This window comes from Chiloscyllium plagiosum, chromosome 12 (genome assembly GCF_004010195.1).
Source record: "Chiloscyllium plagiosum isolate BGI_BamShark_2017 chromosome 12, ASM401019v2, whole genome shotgun sequence".
Taxonomy (NCBI): domain Eukaryota; kingdom Metazoa; phylum Chordata; class Chondrichthyes; order Orectolobiformes; family Hemiscylliidae; genus Chiloscyllium; species Chiloscyllium plagiosum.
The window spans coordinates 61,574,456-61,589,287 of NC_057721.1; the positions used below are offsets into that span (position 1 = coordinate 61,574,456).

A 14,832-nucleotide genomic window follows, 5' to 3' on the forward strand; every position below is an offset into this window, starting at 1 on the left:
CCTACTTGCTGGATTACAAGTCCGGATCCCATTCCCCTGCCAAATTAGTTTAAACCCCCCCGAAGAGTGCTAGCAAACCTACCTCCCAGGATATTGGTGCCCTTCTGGTTCAGGTGCAACCTGTCCTGCTTGTCCAGGTCCCACCTTCCCCAGAATGCAGTCCAATTGTCCAAATACCTGAAGCCCTGAAGCCCTCCCTCCTACACCATCCTTGCAGCCACGTGTTCAATTGCACTCTCTCCCTATTCCTTGCCTCACTGTCACGTGGCACCGGCAACAACCCAGAGATGACGACTCTGTCTGTCCTAGCTTTTAACTTCCAGCCTAACTCCCTGAGCTCCTGAATGACCTCCCCACCCATCTTCCTACCTAAGTCATTGGTGCCAACGTGCACCACGACTTGTGGCTGCACACCCTCCCCCTTCAGGATTCTGAAGACACGGTCCGAGACGTCTCGGACCCTGGCACCCGGGAGGCAACAAACCATCCGAGAGTCTCGCCCGTGTCCACAGAACCGCCTGTCCATCCCTCTAACTATAGTCTCCTATAACTAGCGCTCTCCTCCTCTCCCCCTTTCCCTTCGAGCCTCAGAGCCGGACCTCGTGCCAGAGACACGGTCACTGCAGCTTACCCCTGCTAGGCCCCCCCACCCACCCAATAGTATCCAAAGCGGTATACTTATTGTTGAGAGGAACGACCACAGGGGATCCCTGCACTACCTGCTTCCTCCCCTTCTCACCTTTAACTGTTACCCAGCTGCCTCTGTTCTCTGGCGTAACTATGTCCCTGTAGATTCTATCTATCATCCTCTCAGCCTCTTGAATAATCCTCAGTTCATCCAACTCCAGTTCCAGTTCCCTAACGCGTTCTGTGAGGAGCAGGAGCTGACTGCATTTCCTGCAGATGAAGTCGGCAGGAGCATCGGTGGTCACCCCTACCTCAAACATCCTGCAGGAGGAACATTCCACTGCCTGCGCTGCCATTACTCTACACTTAGTCTCTAAAACAAGAACACTGAGTAGCTTATCTGTGGATTTAAAGTTAGGTTAGATGAGAAGGATGGGAGGGAGGCCCTACTTTGTCCCAGGGGTAACTGTAGGCCCTACTTTGTAGGGCCTGGGGTCCAGAACACACCCACTCAAATATCAATCACTTACCTTCCCGACTAGCTCTGCGCTCCAACCTCACTTCCACCCAGCTCGCGTAGCTCTCTGCTGTTTTATGCTTTTCTGCCCTCATTCCTTAAATGTGATGCCTTTTTTATTTACAGTTACCCCTGGGACTAAGTTATTAAACTATCTTCACTTGCATCTTTATTGGACCTCATTGTACAAACTAAGTACACAATGTCTCACTGCTTGAGAGGGGCAAATTGATGCCATCAAGCACATTGTTCCTGAACTCCTGCTTGTGGCTTCTCCTTTTCTTCAGCTACCTTTATAACTAACTGAGAACACAGCTGTCAACTGATGTCTGTCTGTTAATTTTTAATGCCTTAACTGCAAATAAGAGTATTGTGGTCTATTCTCTTTTATAATTATAAAATCTCAGTGGACTCAGGCTGGATGGTTTGCAATGCAATGCAATGACACTGAGAGTTCCGGTTTACGTCCTGAACTGGCTGAAGTCACCATGCCTTCTCAATTTGTGTTATGATGTCATCATTATTGCATACCTCTTATTGGTAAGAAGCAGAATTGTAATGCTGTATTACTGCTATATTTTGCTACACAACTATATCCATTTTATACATTTAGTGTTGAAGTCTGATAGCTAATACGAGGTGAAAATTTCCTGAAAAGAAACACCTGAGAATGGAAACTGCAGTCCACTGTCCTCTTGACATTACGAGAGGCTTTGCTGGTTACTAAGTTGGGTAAAGGAACAGTCATTTCATGTATTAGCTATCTCCTATGGCAAGCCTAACGTGAAAACTTACTCCATGGATCACCTCTGAAACATCTACGTCTAGGCCAGCCCTTCAAACATATGTGATTTTATACCAAATGCTGTATTGGGGATTTTCATCTGGTTCCATGAAATTGGTCAACATTTTGTCGAAAAAAAATTAAACAAAAGATTAAGATTCAACAAATAAAACCATATGATTTTCTGGTTTTCCAAATTTTAAAGTCATTCATGAGATTTGGGATTGCTGACTAGGCCAGCACTTATTGCCCATCCTTTAAGAGTCATTGCTGTGGGTCTGGAGTCGCGTGTAGGCCAGACCAGGTGATAATGGAAGATTTCTTTCTCTAAAAGACATTTGTGTTTTATGACAATCAGCAGTGGCTACATGGGCACTGTTAGGCAAGCTTGCTTTTGAAATGAATTCAAATTCATCTGCTATGTTGGAATTTAAACCCATGTCCCTATATTAAAACTAAAAATTGCTGGAAAATCTCAGCAGGTCAGGCAGTAGCTTTGGATGCAAATCAAAGTTAACGTTTTGGGTCCAATGACCCTTCCTCCTTCAGAACTGCTGGTGGCTAGGAAAAGGATGGTTTTGATAAAAAGATTGGGTGGATGAGGAGTAAACAATAGTTGGAGATAAAGCCCAGAGAGTGAGAGACAGTTATACAGTCAAAGGAGTAATTAAAGGTCAGTTTGGGGGACCAGGTTAAATGGATTGGCCATGCTAAATTGCCCATAGTATCCAGAGATGTGTAGGATAGGTGGGTTAGCCTTGGGAAGTACAGGGTTATAGGTTGGGGAGGGTGTCTGGGAGGACTTGATGTGCTGAATGGTCTGCTTCCACACTGTAAGGATTCTATTTTTATAAAAAAAAGAAAAACAGACAGGTATTATTGTCTAGTGATTGCCTTGGAGAGTGCCATGGGGCTGTGGGCCATGTTAGGAATGAAGGAGGAATGGACCAGGGTGTCCCGGAGGGAATGGTCCTTGCAGAAGGCTGACAAGGGAATCCCTATGTATAACTCATTCTACCACTTACACCTCAGGTCTTACTCTCATGTTTTTGTGTTGATATTTCCAATGTTATTTTAAAGAAACATTTGATGCATTGCAAACACATCACAAACTTCTAAGCCATTGATCATTTTGATATTGTAGGACTTTGAAGCTTTCTTCAATGCCAAGGAAGACAATGGAGTTTATGCATTTCTTGGTCTGGATCCTCCTCCTGGTTCAAAGGTAAACCTTGATAATGTACACTGAACTGCACTCAACTTTCCAAAAAAACCTACTTAATGTCATAAAGCTATGTAGAAATGAATGTACAACTTACTGTTAAAAACATTTTCTTTAACAATTCAAACAGTACTAAGGGGATTAAGGAGAATAGGGATTAGGACCAGTCCTTGAACCTTGAGACTTCTCAATAGAAATAAACTGACTTGTGAAGCAATCCCTTTGCAAGCCCCTCCTGGGCTATTATGAATCTGAATACTGTACTCTGCCAAATACTTCATCTGTCAAACTCTGCTAGATGTAAAAAGTAAGCACGTCGTGCTAATCAGAGGTGTCTCTCTTCAGGAACAGGGCTGGCTTTCCTTTCATTTTGTTCACTCTCCAGATGTGGAAAATGCCAGCGGTTATATTTGTTGATAATCTTTATTTGTCTTGACTGGTGTTGTCTTTTTCCCACTTGTGTACTATTTTAATCATTTAGTTTGTCTGTCGTCGGAAAGGAGTTGAGCAATTAAGAATTTGTGCAATGTGGCCTTCGCTGCCTAAGCCAGCATTTATACATTCATCCTGAATGCTCCTGAGGTAATAGTGGTAGTGAGCTTTTTTCCTGATCTGCCGTATTCCATGTGGTGTTGGGGAGGGAATTTATGGATTTTGTCCGAGCGATGGTGAAGAAACAGCAATGTAGCTCTAAGTCAGGATTGTGTGTGACTTGAGGGGAATGTGTCCGCGATTTATTTATTCACTTACAGGATGTGGGCATCGCTTGTTGGCCAGCATTCATGCATGTCCCTAAATGACCTTGAGAATGTGGAGGTGAGCTGCTTTCTTGAACTGCTGCAGGTTGACCCACAATGCTCTTAGGGAGAGAATTTCAAGATTTGATCCAATGACAATCTATATCCAGGTCAGGATGGTGAGTGGTTTGGAGGGGATCTTGCAGGTAGTAGTATTCCCATGTATCCGCTGACCTTGCTCTTTTTGATAGAAGTTGTAAACACAGTCTGCCGATTTCCTAAATAACAAACCCAAACAAGCAGACATAATGTGCCCAGAAACTCTAGCCACCTTACCATACATAAGACATCTCTGAAATGGCCACCAGACTACTCCGACCCCTTGGCATCATGGTAGCCCACAAACCTACCAATGCAATTAAACAGTGGCTGATAAACCTAAAGGAACCTATACCAACAACCACCAAAACCAATGCCATTTACAAAATATCATGCAAATACTGTAAAACACTACGTCAGACAAACAGGCAGAAAACTAGCCACCAAGATACACTAACACCAACTAGCCACCAAGAGACATGACCCACTATCACTAGTATCCTTAAATATAGACGAAGAAGGACACCACTTCAACTGGGACAACACATTCATCCTAGGACAGGCTAAACAGAAACACGCATGGGAATTTCTAGAGGCCTGGAATTCAAACCGAAACTCCATCAATAAACGCATCGATTTGGACACCATTTGAGAAAAAGAGCTGGAAATTATATCACCCACTTAAAAGACCAAAGAACATCGATAGAAAGCGGGACATAACGTCAGCACTTCACTGGAAGCTTACTGATGATGTTACCTAACATGTGACGAAGCATCGGAAAAAAGCCTTCCAGCTCAATGAGCAAACTTAAAACCTGAGCTACAAATCTTCTCAAAAATCGCAAATTTAAAAGACATTTGGATGGGTACATGAATAGGAAAGTTTAGAGGGATACGGGCCAAACAGAGAAATTGGGTTAGTTTAGTTAAGGAAACCTGGTCGGCATTAATAAGTTTGACCAAAGCTGTATGACTCTCTGACTATGGTAAAGCCTTCCAGGGTCAGGATGCAACATAGTTAATCTTTGCGAGGGTAGACGCAAGCCAAAAATAACTAGATTTCAGGAATGAAACTGGCTCTTGACCATATCATCGAGCAGCACGATGGCTCAATGGTTAGCACTGCTGCCTCATAGCGCCAGGAACCTGGGTTTGATTCCAGCCTCGAGCGACTGAAGGTGTGTGGAGTTTGCACATTTTCCCTGTGTTTGTGTGGGTTTCCTCCGGGTGCTCTGGTTTCCCCCCACAATCCAAAGACATGCAAGTTAGGTGAATTGGCCATGCTAAATTGCCCATTGTGCTCAGGGATATGTAGGTTCGGTGCATTAGTCAGGGGTGATATAGGATAATAAGGTAGGGGAATGGGTCGGTGTAGACTTGTTGTGCTAAAGGGCCTGTTTCCACACTGTCGGGATTCTATTCTATACTCCTGGAGCAAGAGATCTAGTACAGCAAGTTGTATCACCATTTATTTAATTTTAAAATTAAAGACCAAAGTCTTTTTTATCACTCTCCTTAGTGTTATGAGATTTGAGGGCTAGGATGCAATGTATTTTTATTTATTGTTGCGGAGGTGGCATTGCTGGCTGGCCAACTAGCATTTTTTGTCTGTCCTGAGGTGCCTTTGAGAAGACTGGTGAGCTGCCTTTTTGAACTGTTGCACATGCTATAAATTGACCCACAGTGTCCTTGCGGAGGGAATTCCAGGATTTTGACCCAGCAACTGTAAAGAAATAAATTAATGTATCAAAATGAGGATGGTGAGTGGCTTGGAGATCTTGTAGGCCATGGTGTTTCCATGTATCTGTTGGCTTTGTCCTTCTAGGAGGAAATTGTCCTGGGTTTGGATAATGCCTTCTAAGAATCTTTGGTAAATTTCTGCAGTGCGTTTTACAGATGGTACATTCAGTTGCCACTGAGTGTTTGGGGTAGAGGGAATGGATATTTGTGGATGTGGTGCCAGTCATGCAAGCTGCTTTGTCCTGGATGGCGTCTAGCTTTTTGAATGTTGTTGGAGCTGTACCCCTCCAGGCAAGTGCAGAATATTCCATCTCTCACCTGACTTGCGGCTTGTGGATACTGGACAGGCATTTGGGAGTCAGGAGGTGAGTTATTTGCTGCAGTGTTACTAGCCTCTGACCTGCTGATTAGCCACTGTTTATGTGGTGTGTTCATTTGAGTTTCTGATCAATGGTAACTCCAGGGATGTTGATAGTGGGGAATTTAGTGATGGTGACACCATTGAATGTCTAGGGGTAGTGGTTGGATAATCTCTTATTGGTCATTGTCTGGCATTTGTGTGACATGAATGTTACTTGGTACTTGTATGCCCAAGACTGGATATTGTCCAGATCTTGTTGCATTTGAACATGAACTGACCATATCTGAGGAGTTGTGAATGGTGCTGAGTATCCCCACTTCTGATCTTATGTTGAAGGGAAGGTCACTGAAATAACTGAAGGTGGTTTGGCCTGAGACACTACCCTGAGGAGCTCCTGCAGAGATTCCCTGGAGCTGAGGTGACTAACTTGCAACAACCAGAGCCATTTTCCTATGTGCCAGATAAGACTCCAACTCGCAGAGAGTTTGCCTCTTGATACCCATTGCTTCCAGTCTTGCTAAGGTTACTTGTTGCCCCGTTCAGTCAACTTTGCCTTGGTGTCAGGAATTTCACTCTCATCTCTTGTCTGGAATTCACCTCTTTTGTTCATATTTGGGTTAAAGCTGTGAATAGATCAGGACCTGAGTGGCCATGGCAGGACCCAAACTGAGCATTAGTCAGCAGGTTGTTGCTGATCAGGTGCTCAGTCATTTCTCATTTCAGTCTTAATCAGCCCCATATCTGTGCCCCCATGTTTGAGATTGGAAACAGTCCCTTCATTTTTCTGTATTATGAGCTCTATATATTCCTGTTAATTTGTAGATGTAAAAATGCTTTAGTTTTGGAATGTGTTAGCTGGATAAATTTTTGCTTTCCTATTTGTCTTGCATGTTACAATATTTCAGATTCTGTACAGTGTATTGGAAGCGTCGTGATAGGTTTAGGCACACCAATTTAAAACTTCCAGTAAAAATTTAAAATCTGGTTTCTGAACTACATGAAGATTTACTTTTTTAATAGACAATGACCAATACTCAAACATACTGAACATCAGTTTTGTCATTTTTATTGTATTGAATCTGAAATGGTGAATTTGTTGTAATCATATTTCCTCATGTTTATAATTAATGCAGTTTATATACAATTCTGTGTTTCCTGTTTTTGGTTTTGCTCTGCTACAGGAAGCACATCAAGCTGCAATCATCCAGAATGGTGAAGTTCCAGAAAATGATAAAGCAGATGTAATTAAACTTGAAGTTTTTTTTTCTCTTTTTTGTCCTGCTCTACCTCATCATCTGAACTAACCTGTTCAACTATTAATGTTTTTGCTTGGTGCTTTTGAAGCATGCACTGTAGACCATTGGTTAGATCATTGCTGAGGAGCTGCATAATCACTACTTTGTTGGTACATGTCGATTGGACAAAATCTAAATTTAGGGTGTGTTTCACAATTGTAACTGCATTAACTTAGTTGTTTGAATCTGAGCTCATCCAACTGCAACAGTGTGCATTGAGAGTTTCCCAGTTTTTACAAGTTTTGGTTTTCACACAATGATCCTGTTTATAGCCATGTTGATATCAGCAGCACAGAGGTGATATGTTACTTTGTCATTTACTCAGTTTAGGTTCAGTAATGGTGCAAGAGGTTAAAGAATTGGGAATGCAATTGTGCAAAGAACTATGAAAAGATAAGATCAGAGTATACATAGCAACCAGTTTAACCACAGTGATGGAAACACTTCTTTGCTAATCCAGGACAAAATTAAGTCACTGACAAGGAACGGCAAAATTAATCTTAAGGGCAAATTGTGTTTAAACTGAGTTTTTATCAGCAACAGAGAACAAATGTGGAAATAATCTTTTGAGGAGGATAGTGATAAATTTTAGAGATAATATTGGGCCGCTTTTGGAATACTGCATTCAATTCAGGCCTCCCTGCTATAGGAAGGATGTTGTGAAACTAGAAAGGGTTCAGAAAAGATTTACAAGACATTGCCAGGGTTGGATGGTTTGAGCTATATGGAGAGGTGGAATATGCTGGGACTATTTTCCCTAGAACATCAGAAGCTGAGGGGTGACCTTCTAGAAGTTTGTAGAAGTGACCTTATATAAAGTTATGCCGACATAGGGTGAGTAGCCAAGGACTTTTCCATGGGGTGGCGGAGTCCCAAACAAGAGGGAAAGGTTTAAAAGGGATGTAAGGAGCAACTTTTTCAGAGGTTGGTGCTTGCGTAGAATGAGCTGCCACAGGAAGTGGTCGAGGCTGGTACAATTACAACATTTTAAAAGGCACCTGGATGGGTGTACAAACAGGAAGGTTTAGAGGGGTATGGTCCAAATGCTGGCAAATGGGACTAAATTAATTTAGAATATCTGATTCCAAGCTGTACTTCTCTATGATTCTAAGACATGACTGCTGAAATGGGTGGATGTATGGAAGATGACATATGCAGAAAGGTTTTATTCATTTTGTTAGGAGGAAAGTGGAAAGATGATAATAGTACCGTTCTAATAGGGTTGCAGGAGCAGTGGTATCTGTGCAAATCAATAATTAAAGATGGCAGGATAGGTCAGCAAAATGGTTGATAAAGGCCAGGAGGTTATATGCTTTATAAGTAGGGACATGGAGTTCAAAGGTAATGAAGTTATGATAGCATTACTTAAGCCTTAACTGGAATATTTTGTCATGTTCTGGGCATCAAGCTTTAGGCAGAATATGAAGGCATTGGAGATGATGTGGGAAGAAAGAAAGATAAGATATTACAGGAATATAGAACCTGTCACATGGATAGCTTGGAGCAGTTTGGCAGTTCTTACCAGAGAAGAGAAGATTTAAGTGGATATTTTATAGAGCTGCTCAAAATTGTGGGGTTGAGACAGAGTAGATGGAGATAAACTGTGCTCTTAAGCCTAAGGATTAAGAACCAAAGGGAACAGAATTAAGGTGATTGGCAAAATATACAATGTCTAGATGAGAGAAAACAAATTGCAGCAAGTAGTCAGGATCTGGAATGCTTTGCCTGAGAGAATATTGGACGTGGATTCAGTTGAGGCTTTCAAAAGATAATTGGATAATTTTCCAAGGGCTAAACAATTTTCGGGGCAATTGTGAGGATTACACTAAATGAGTTGCTCTTGCAGAATTCTAGCACAAACATGATGGACCAAATGGCCTCCTCCTGTGCTGTAACTGTTCTGTAATAGTGAAATTAGGTAGCAAAAGTATCTGAAGTAAATTAGTGACTCATTTTACATTGGAACTGATCAGGTCTGCTGAGGTCTGCAGTAGTTCAGGACTACTGAATAAAATACTAATGCAATTGGGTTGTGTGAAAGCTAACAAATATTCTAAGATGATTTTCACCACAAGAAAGTTTCTTTAATTCCCATTCCAAATATGATAAAAAGTGAAGAACAAAGTAACCAACTCAGGAGGACATAGACTGGAGATGGACAGAGATGGCAATGAAATTTAATGCTGAGGAATGGAAGGGATTGTTGGAGGTGTCTGGAGAGGATATTAATTAAGTGCATAAGTTTAAGGGTTTATAGGAACATTGAGACCAATGCACCAATCTTTGAGGATGACTGAGCAAGTTGATGTAGCTACATTAAAAATGTATGAGATATTTGAGTTAAGAGCTGGTCACTGATTTTCTGTATTATAAAAAGAGAGAGGGTACAAAAGAAAGGAAATTATGTCCGCCCTCATTATAAATCACTGGGTCTAAGCAAGCATGTCCAATAATTTTCAGAAACCTGTCAAGAACTTGCAGAGACTGCAGTGAAGTTATGCCAGGATATGGGACTCCAGTTACATGGAGAGAATGGAGAAGCTGAGGTTGTACTTGGAACATAGAAGCTGAATGGATAATCTAATGGAGCTGTTCAAACTCATGAACGAGAAATTGTTTCCATTGTCAGTGGGTTGCTATCGAGAGGGTAAGATAGTTGGCAAATTATAAACATTGGAGAAATGGGAATTTTATTTTCATAGCAATTTATAATCTGGAATATGCATAAAAACATATTGGAAGCAAGTTTAGTCATAACATTCAGAAGAGCATTGGGTGTAAACTTAAATAGGAAATCATGCAAATCTATGGGGGAAGAATGAGTGAGTGAGTAATTGGATGGTCCTGTCAAAAGAATAACAGATACACAATATACTAAGTGCTTCTGAGCTCTAAGATCCCATATTTCTATCAACAGGTAAGTTGATGCAGGAATAGAATAGATAGAAATCTGCTGCTTCAACTCGTGAATTAATGGGAATGTGCATGTGAGATAAGAGATTAAGTGTAGAAGATATGGGAAAGAGCATTAAAACTTTTTTTTAACATACTAGTTTGAAGCTGTGGACAGGTAGGTGGGCAAAGGAACAGGTTCAGTGGATAGATGCGGAGATGGATAATGGGGGTATTTGGAAACAGTACCATAAAGAATTAGTGTTGCGCCAGGGCTTTAGGCCCCTGGAACAATTTTGCAATAGTAAAGATCTGGTCACTGGACACTGTATTACAGCTGAAGAAGTGAGAGACACCGAAAAACACGGAGGACTAGATAGGAGCCTGAAGTCTTGCCATATGGATGTCAGAAATCTGTTTCAAGTAGCATCAAGAATGGACCAATTAGCATGAGGTGGTAGCTTCATGGAATTGTCTTTCTATAACGTAAACAGTAAGATTAGAGCTGAGTATCTGTGAATACCATGTATTGTAGTGTTGAGTCTTAATGTTTTAATGAAGTCCAAGACTGGTAACAGTTCTTGACTTTGCCATCTACCAGTCTGTCTTGAACCCAAACTTATGGATATGGCTGTGAAGCCACACCAGAAGAATTAAGGCTATTACTCTGAAGATAAGTATGAACACCAGCAAATTGGGCCATTGGGCTCCTTCCATATTGTAATTTCAATGCAATCTCCAAATCTAATTTTGGATAACAAAATGCTAGAGAAATAAGGACGTATATGCATTTCAAGTTGGGAAGAAAAGTAGCTTTAACCAAATCATCATGCCACAAAAGAAATGTGAAATAAGTTGTGATAATCATAATTTTTAACATAATTACCACCAACATTTTGAACACAGTTTTAGTAACTCCAATCGCATGTATTGATTAACAACTAGAATGCTGGGTTCAATTTTATGTCTCTAACCTTTAAGTTTGGTTAACTGAAAAGAATGTTGCCTGTCAACAATGTTCTTTCTGTATCTAAAACTTGCCTTGTGCGCAACATCTTTGCATGATCCTTTCCTTCAACTTGATTTTTCACTTTGGTAGGGCAATGAGCAGCATTTGCTTACAGCTGCAGAAGATCAGCCTGAAGAAAATACTGAAATGTTGCATAATCATTTTGAGCAATCACCAGATATAAATGTAATTATGCATTTGCTTATGTTGCTTTTATCATGTGTGGTGTATGTTTTGTGTGCTTTCTTTAATTTTTTTCCACCTCTTTTCTGTAATAGTGTGTGGAGATGCAGTGGTCACTTTGTGCAAGCACAGTAATGGTTCAATGTGAATTTAACCTAAAAATTCAAATTTGTCATTTTGATGTGAAGAGGTTTAAAGCATATGTTTTGTCAAAATAATAATACATCTTAACATTTAATTGATAGTAACAGAGATGAAACTCCTTGGGAGATGTAGCAAAGGATTGAAGGATTATCAAATTTTATTTAAATACTTAGATGCTTCATAACTGCCTTTTTAGTTGGACTTTGTTTTGCAGACTTTTGATATAACATGCTAAATGTGGACCATAACATTTACTGAAGCCTTGATTTTTGCTGTTATATTATACCATTTCTATCACTTACATTTCACTTTCAATTGACATTAAAAACAAATATATATATTATATACACACACACACACACACACACACACCATTATACAAATCTTATAGCATCAAGTCACTAATCTTAGCTTGGGGGCTTAGATAAAAGAGTTACATGCCTCATTCTGTTAAATTTAAATTCCTGTGTAATCATTTGATAAAATTGACTAATAACCATTCTTAACTATTAATTCTTTTTGCATTTAAGATTTTGTCAACTTGCTTTCTGGAAATAAAAAATTAAAATGGTGGAGCCCTGAAGTGCATCAGCAAAAAGGAACATATATGTTGACTTCTTTAGATTAGATTAGATTACTTATAGTGTGGAAACAGGCCCTTCAGCCCAACAAGTCCACACCGACCCGCCGAAGCATATACTACCCAGACCCATACTCCTACATTTACCCCTTCACCTAATACTACGGATAATTTAGCATGGTCAATTCACCTAACCTGCACATTTTTGGATTGTGGGAGGAAACCAGAGCACCTGGAGGAAATGTGCAAACTCCACACAGTCAGTCGCCTGAGTCGGGAATTGAACCCAGGTCTCTAGCGCTGTGAGGCAGCAGTGCTAACCACTGTGCCACCGTGCCGCCCACTTGTGCTCACATCTCACACTACCCATATCATACACAGAGCAAATGTAGACTACTTAGCTCCTGTAGCCTGTTTGGGTATTTGGTAAGCTCTGGGCTGATTTGCAAACTAACTCTACTTGCATGATTTCTACTGTTTTGTTTAACAAATTTCAATCAATCTCCGCTTTAAAATTAGCAATTGATACGATATTGATTGTCTTTTTGAGGGAAAGAAGTAACAAACTGAGAAGATAGAGTAATAGGTTGAGATTTTCTTGTACATTATATCAAGGAAAGACATAATGCTAATATCTGCCATTTAGTCATCACTATTTCTCACTTAACTACTTTATGTGCACTTATATTCTGAGTATTTTTTATCCTTTTTTTGTTTTGTCTCTGTTTTTTAAATTGAGAATTCCTAACTTTTCAAATATCAGCATGTTTGTTCTTTCCACAGAGATTGCTTGCTTAAACCACTTTGTTTTGTTTTAAAAATTGCAGTTTCTATAGTGTTTGTGTTCCATTTGAACTTTTAGAATCTGGTAGATTTTATATTGTGTACATTGCTTTCCTTTTGAATATTGATATTGGCATGTGCAGGAAAACATTGGTGAGAATGAAGCTGACAAACATGAGGAATCTGTTCATCAAACAATTGAATCAGAAGAGACAGTAAGATAATCTTTCAAACTTGTAAATGGTCCATTTTTTCCCATTTCATTCTCAATGCTAATTCCTACCTTAAATCAATTCAATTCACAAAGCAAACTAATAATGCAAATGTCATTTAATAACCATCTAATGTTCAATTCAGCAATCATTTTAATTCTAGATAGCTTGATCAATTTGGGCATTTTCACAAAGGATTGGGAAAGAAGCATGAACGTTGCTCTTTAATTTTAAAGTTGAGGTAGAATATACAAGAGGGGACATTGGAGATTGTTTTATAATATTGTCCTTTGTCTAATTATGAACTTGGTCACCTGAAAATAGTAGTTAACGTACATTGTACCTGTGGATAATTATTTTGATGTTGCATTGCATCGAGAATTTCAAACCTGATTTATTGGTAACTATTGATCTTGCCAAGCTCCCCAAGTAGATTCCTTGCATACTGAAAAGGCTTCCCATAATACCCTGTTTTGGGTAGTGAAAAAATTCTTAGGTCATTACATTGACATTATCAGTTTGATGTTTTTGATAACTTCAGTTTGCAGTTAATATCAATGATCCTAATTACCCCAAATGCCTGGATAATTTGTGAATATTCCCAGTTTTATTGTACAGTGATGATTGTTATAATGTAACCGATTTTGCTTCCTTGTTTCATAGATAAATGAAGTGTTAACAATTCGTTATTTTTGTGGCTTTCTTCTTTCAGACCCAGATTTAACATAGTGAAACACCATTCATTATAGTGAATTATTCCTCCCTGTTTTGCTGCTTGTAATCCTCCAGAAACAACCTGGTTGTAACATAGCATGTCCATGTGAAAATATGAAGGAATATCTCTATCCAGTAAAAATACCTGAGTGCTCATCCATAACCAAATTCATGTTTAATGCAAGATTATGGCTTGAGTATTTCCAATCACAGTGCTATAGTGGTGGACTGTGTGTAGGTTTTCATTGTAGCTAAGGCTTGCTCCGTCTGTCATCTTGCATTTATTCACAGAGTACTTCTACTAACTCTTTACCTTTTTCAGGTGTTGTGGATTGAATTTTATTTGGACATACAGTGCCTTATCCATTATCTAACATGTTAATCTTTTGAGTGTTCATCTCATTTCCATCTTTCTACTTAACAAATACTATTCTTCTAAACACCTAGGATGTTTTGAAATGTCTTTTCATTGAATTTGTAATTAAATATGCATGTTTTCCCTTTTAGTTTCATGCTTTTGTCCATTTCAGTTTCTACTAAGGAGACTAGTCCTGAAGACAAATGTGGGGGAGAAAAGTGGTACTTAGTGCAGTGCAAGCAGTTCACACTAGACAAGTTTGAAAAAATTTATGAACATTAGGCTTTAGTTGAATAGGTAAAAACAATGACTGCAGATGCTGGAAACCAGATTCTGGATTAGTGGTGCTGGAAGAGCACAGCAGTTCAGGCAGCATCCAAGGAGCAGTTAAATCGACGTTTCAAGCAATAGCCCTTCATCAGGAATACAGGCAGAGAGCCTGAAGGGTGGAGAGATAAGCTAGAGGAGGGTGGGGGTGGGGAGAAAGTGGCATAGAGTACAATAGGTGAGTGGGGGAGGGGATGAAGGTGATAGGTCAGGGAGGAGAGGGTGGAGTGGATAGGTGGAAAAGGAGA

The 14,832-nt window shown here is 39.9% G+C and overlaps 1 protein-coding gene across 9 annotated transcripts in view; it reads left to right on the forward strand.

Annotated features, from left to right (window-relative positions):
• Positions 1-14,832, forward strand: part of sh3bgr (SH3 domain binding glutamate-rich protein) — a 60,423-nt gene that overhangs the window by 34,697 nt on the left and 10,894 nt on the right. For 5 of the 9 annotated variants that reach the window (XM_043701211.1, XM_043701212.1, XM_043701215.1 and 2 more), the window contains exons 3-6: positions 3,073-3,153; positions 7,269-7,328; positions 11,374-11,469; positions 13,117-13,188. In XM_043701211.1, the coding sequence (XP_043557146.1) occupies positions 3,073-3,153; positions 7,269-7,328; positions 11,374-11,469; positions 13,117-13,188 (309 nt within the window). The remainder of the gene's footprint in view (positions 1-3,072; positions 3,154-7,268; positions 7,329-11,373; positions 11,470-13,116; positions 13,189-14,832) is intronic. The other 4 variants (XM_043701218.1, XM_043701220.1, XM_043701217.1 and 1 more) reach the window with 2 other exon arrangements.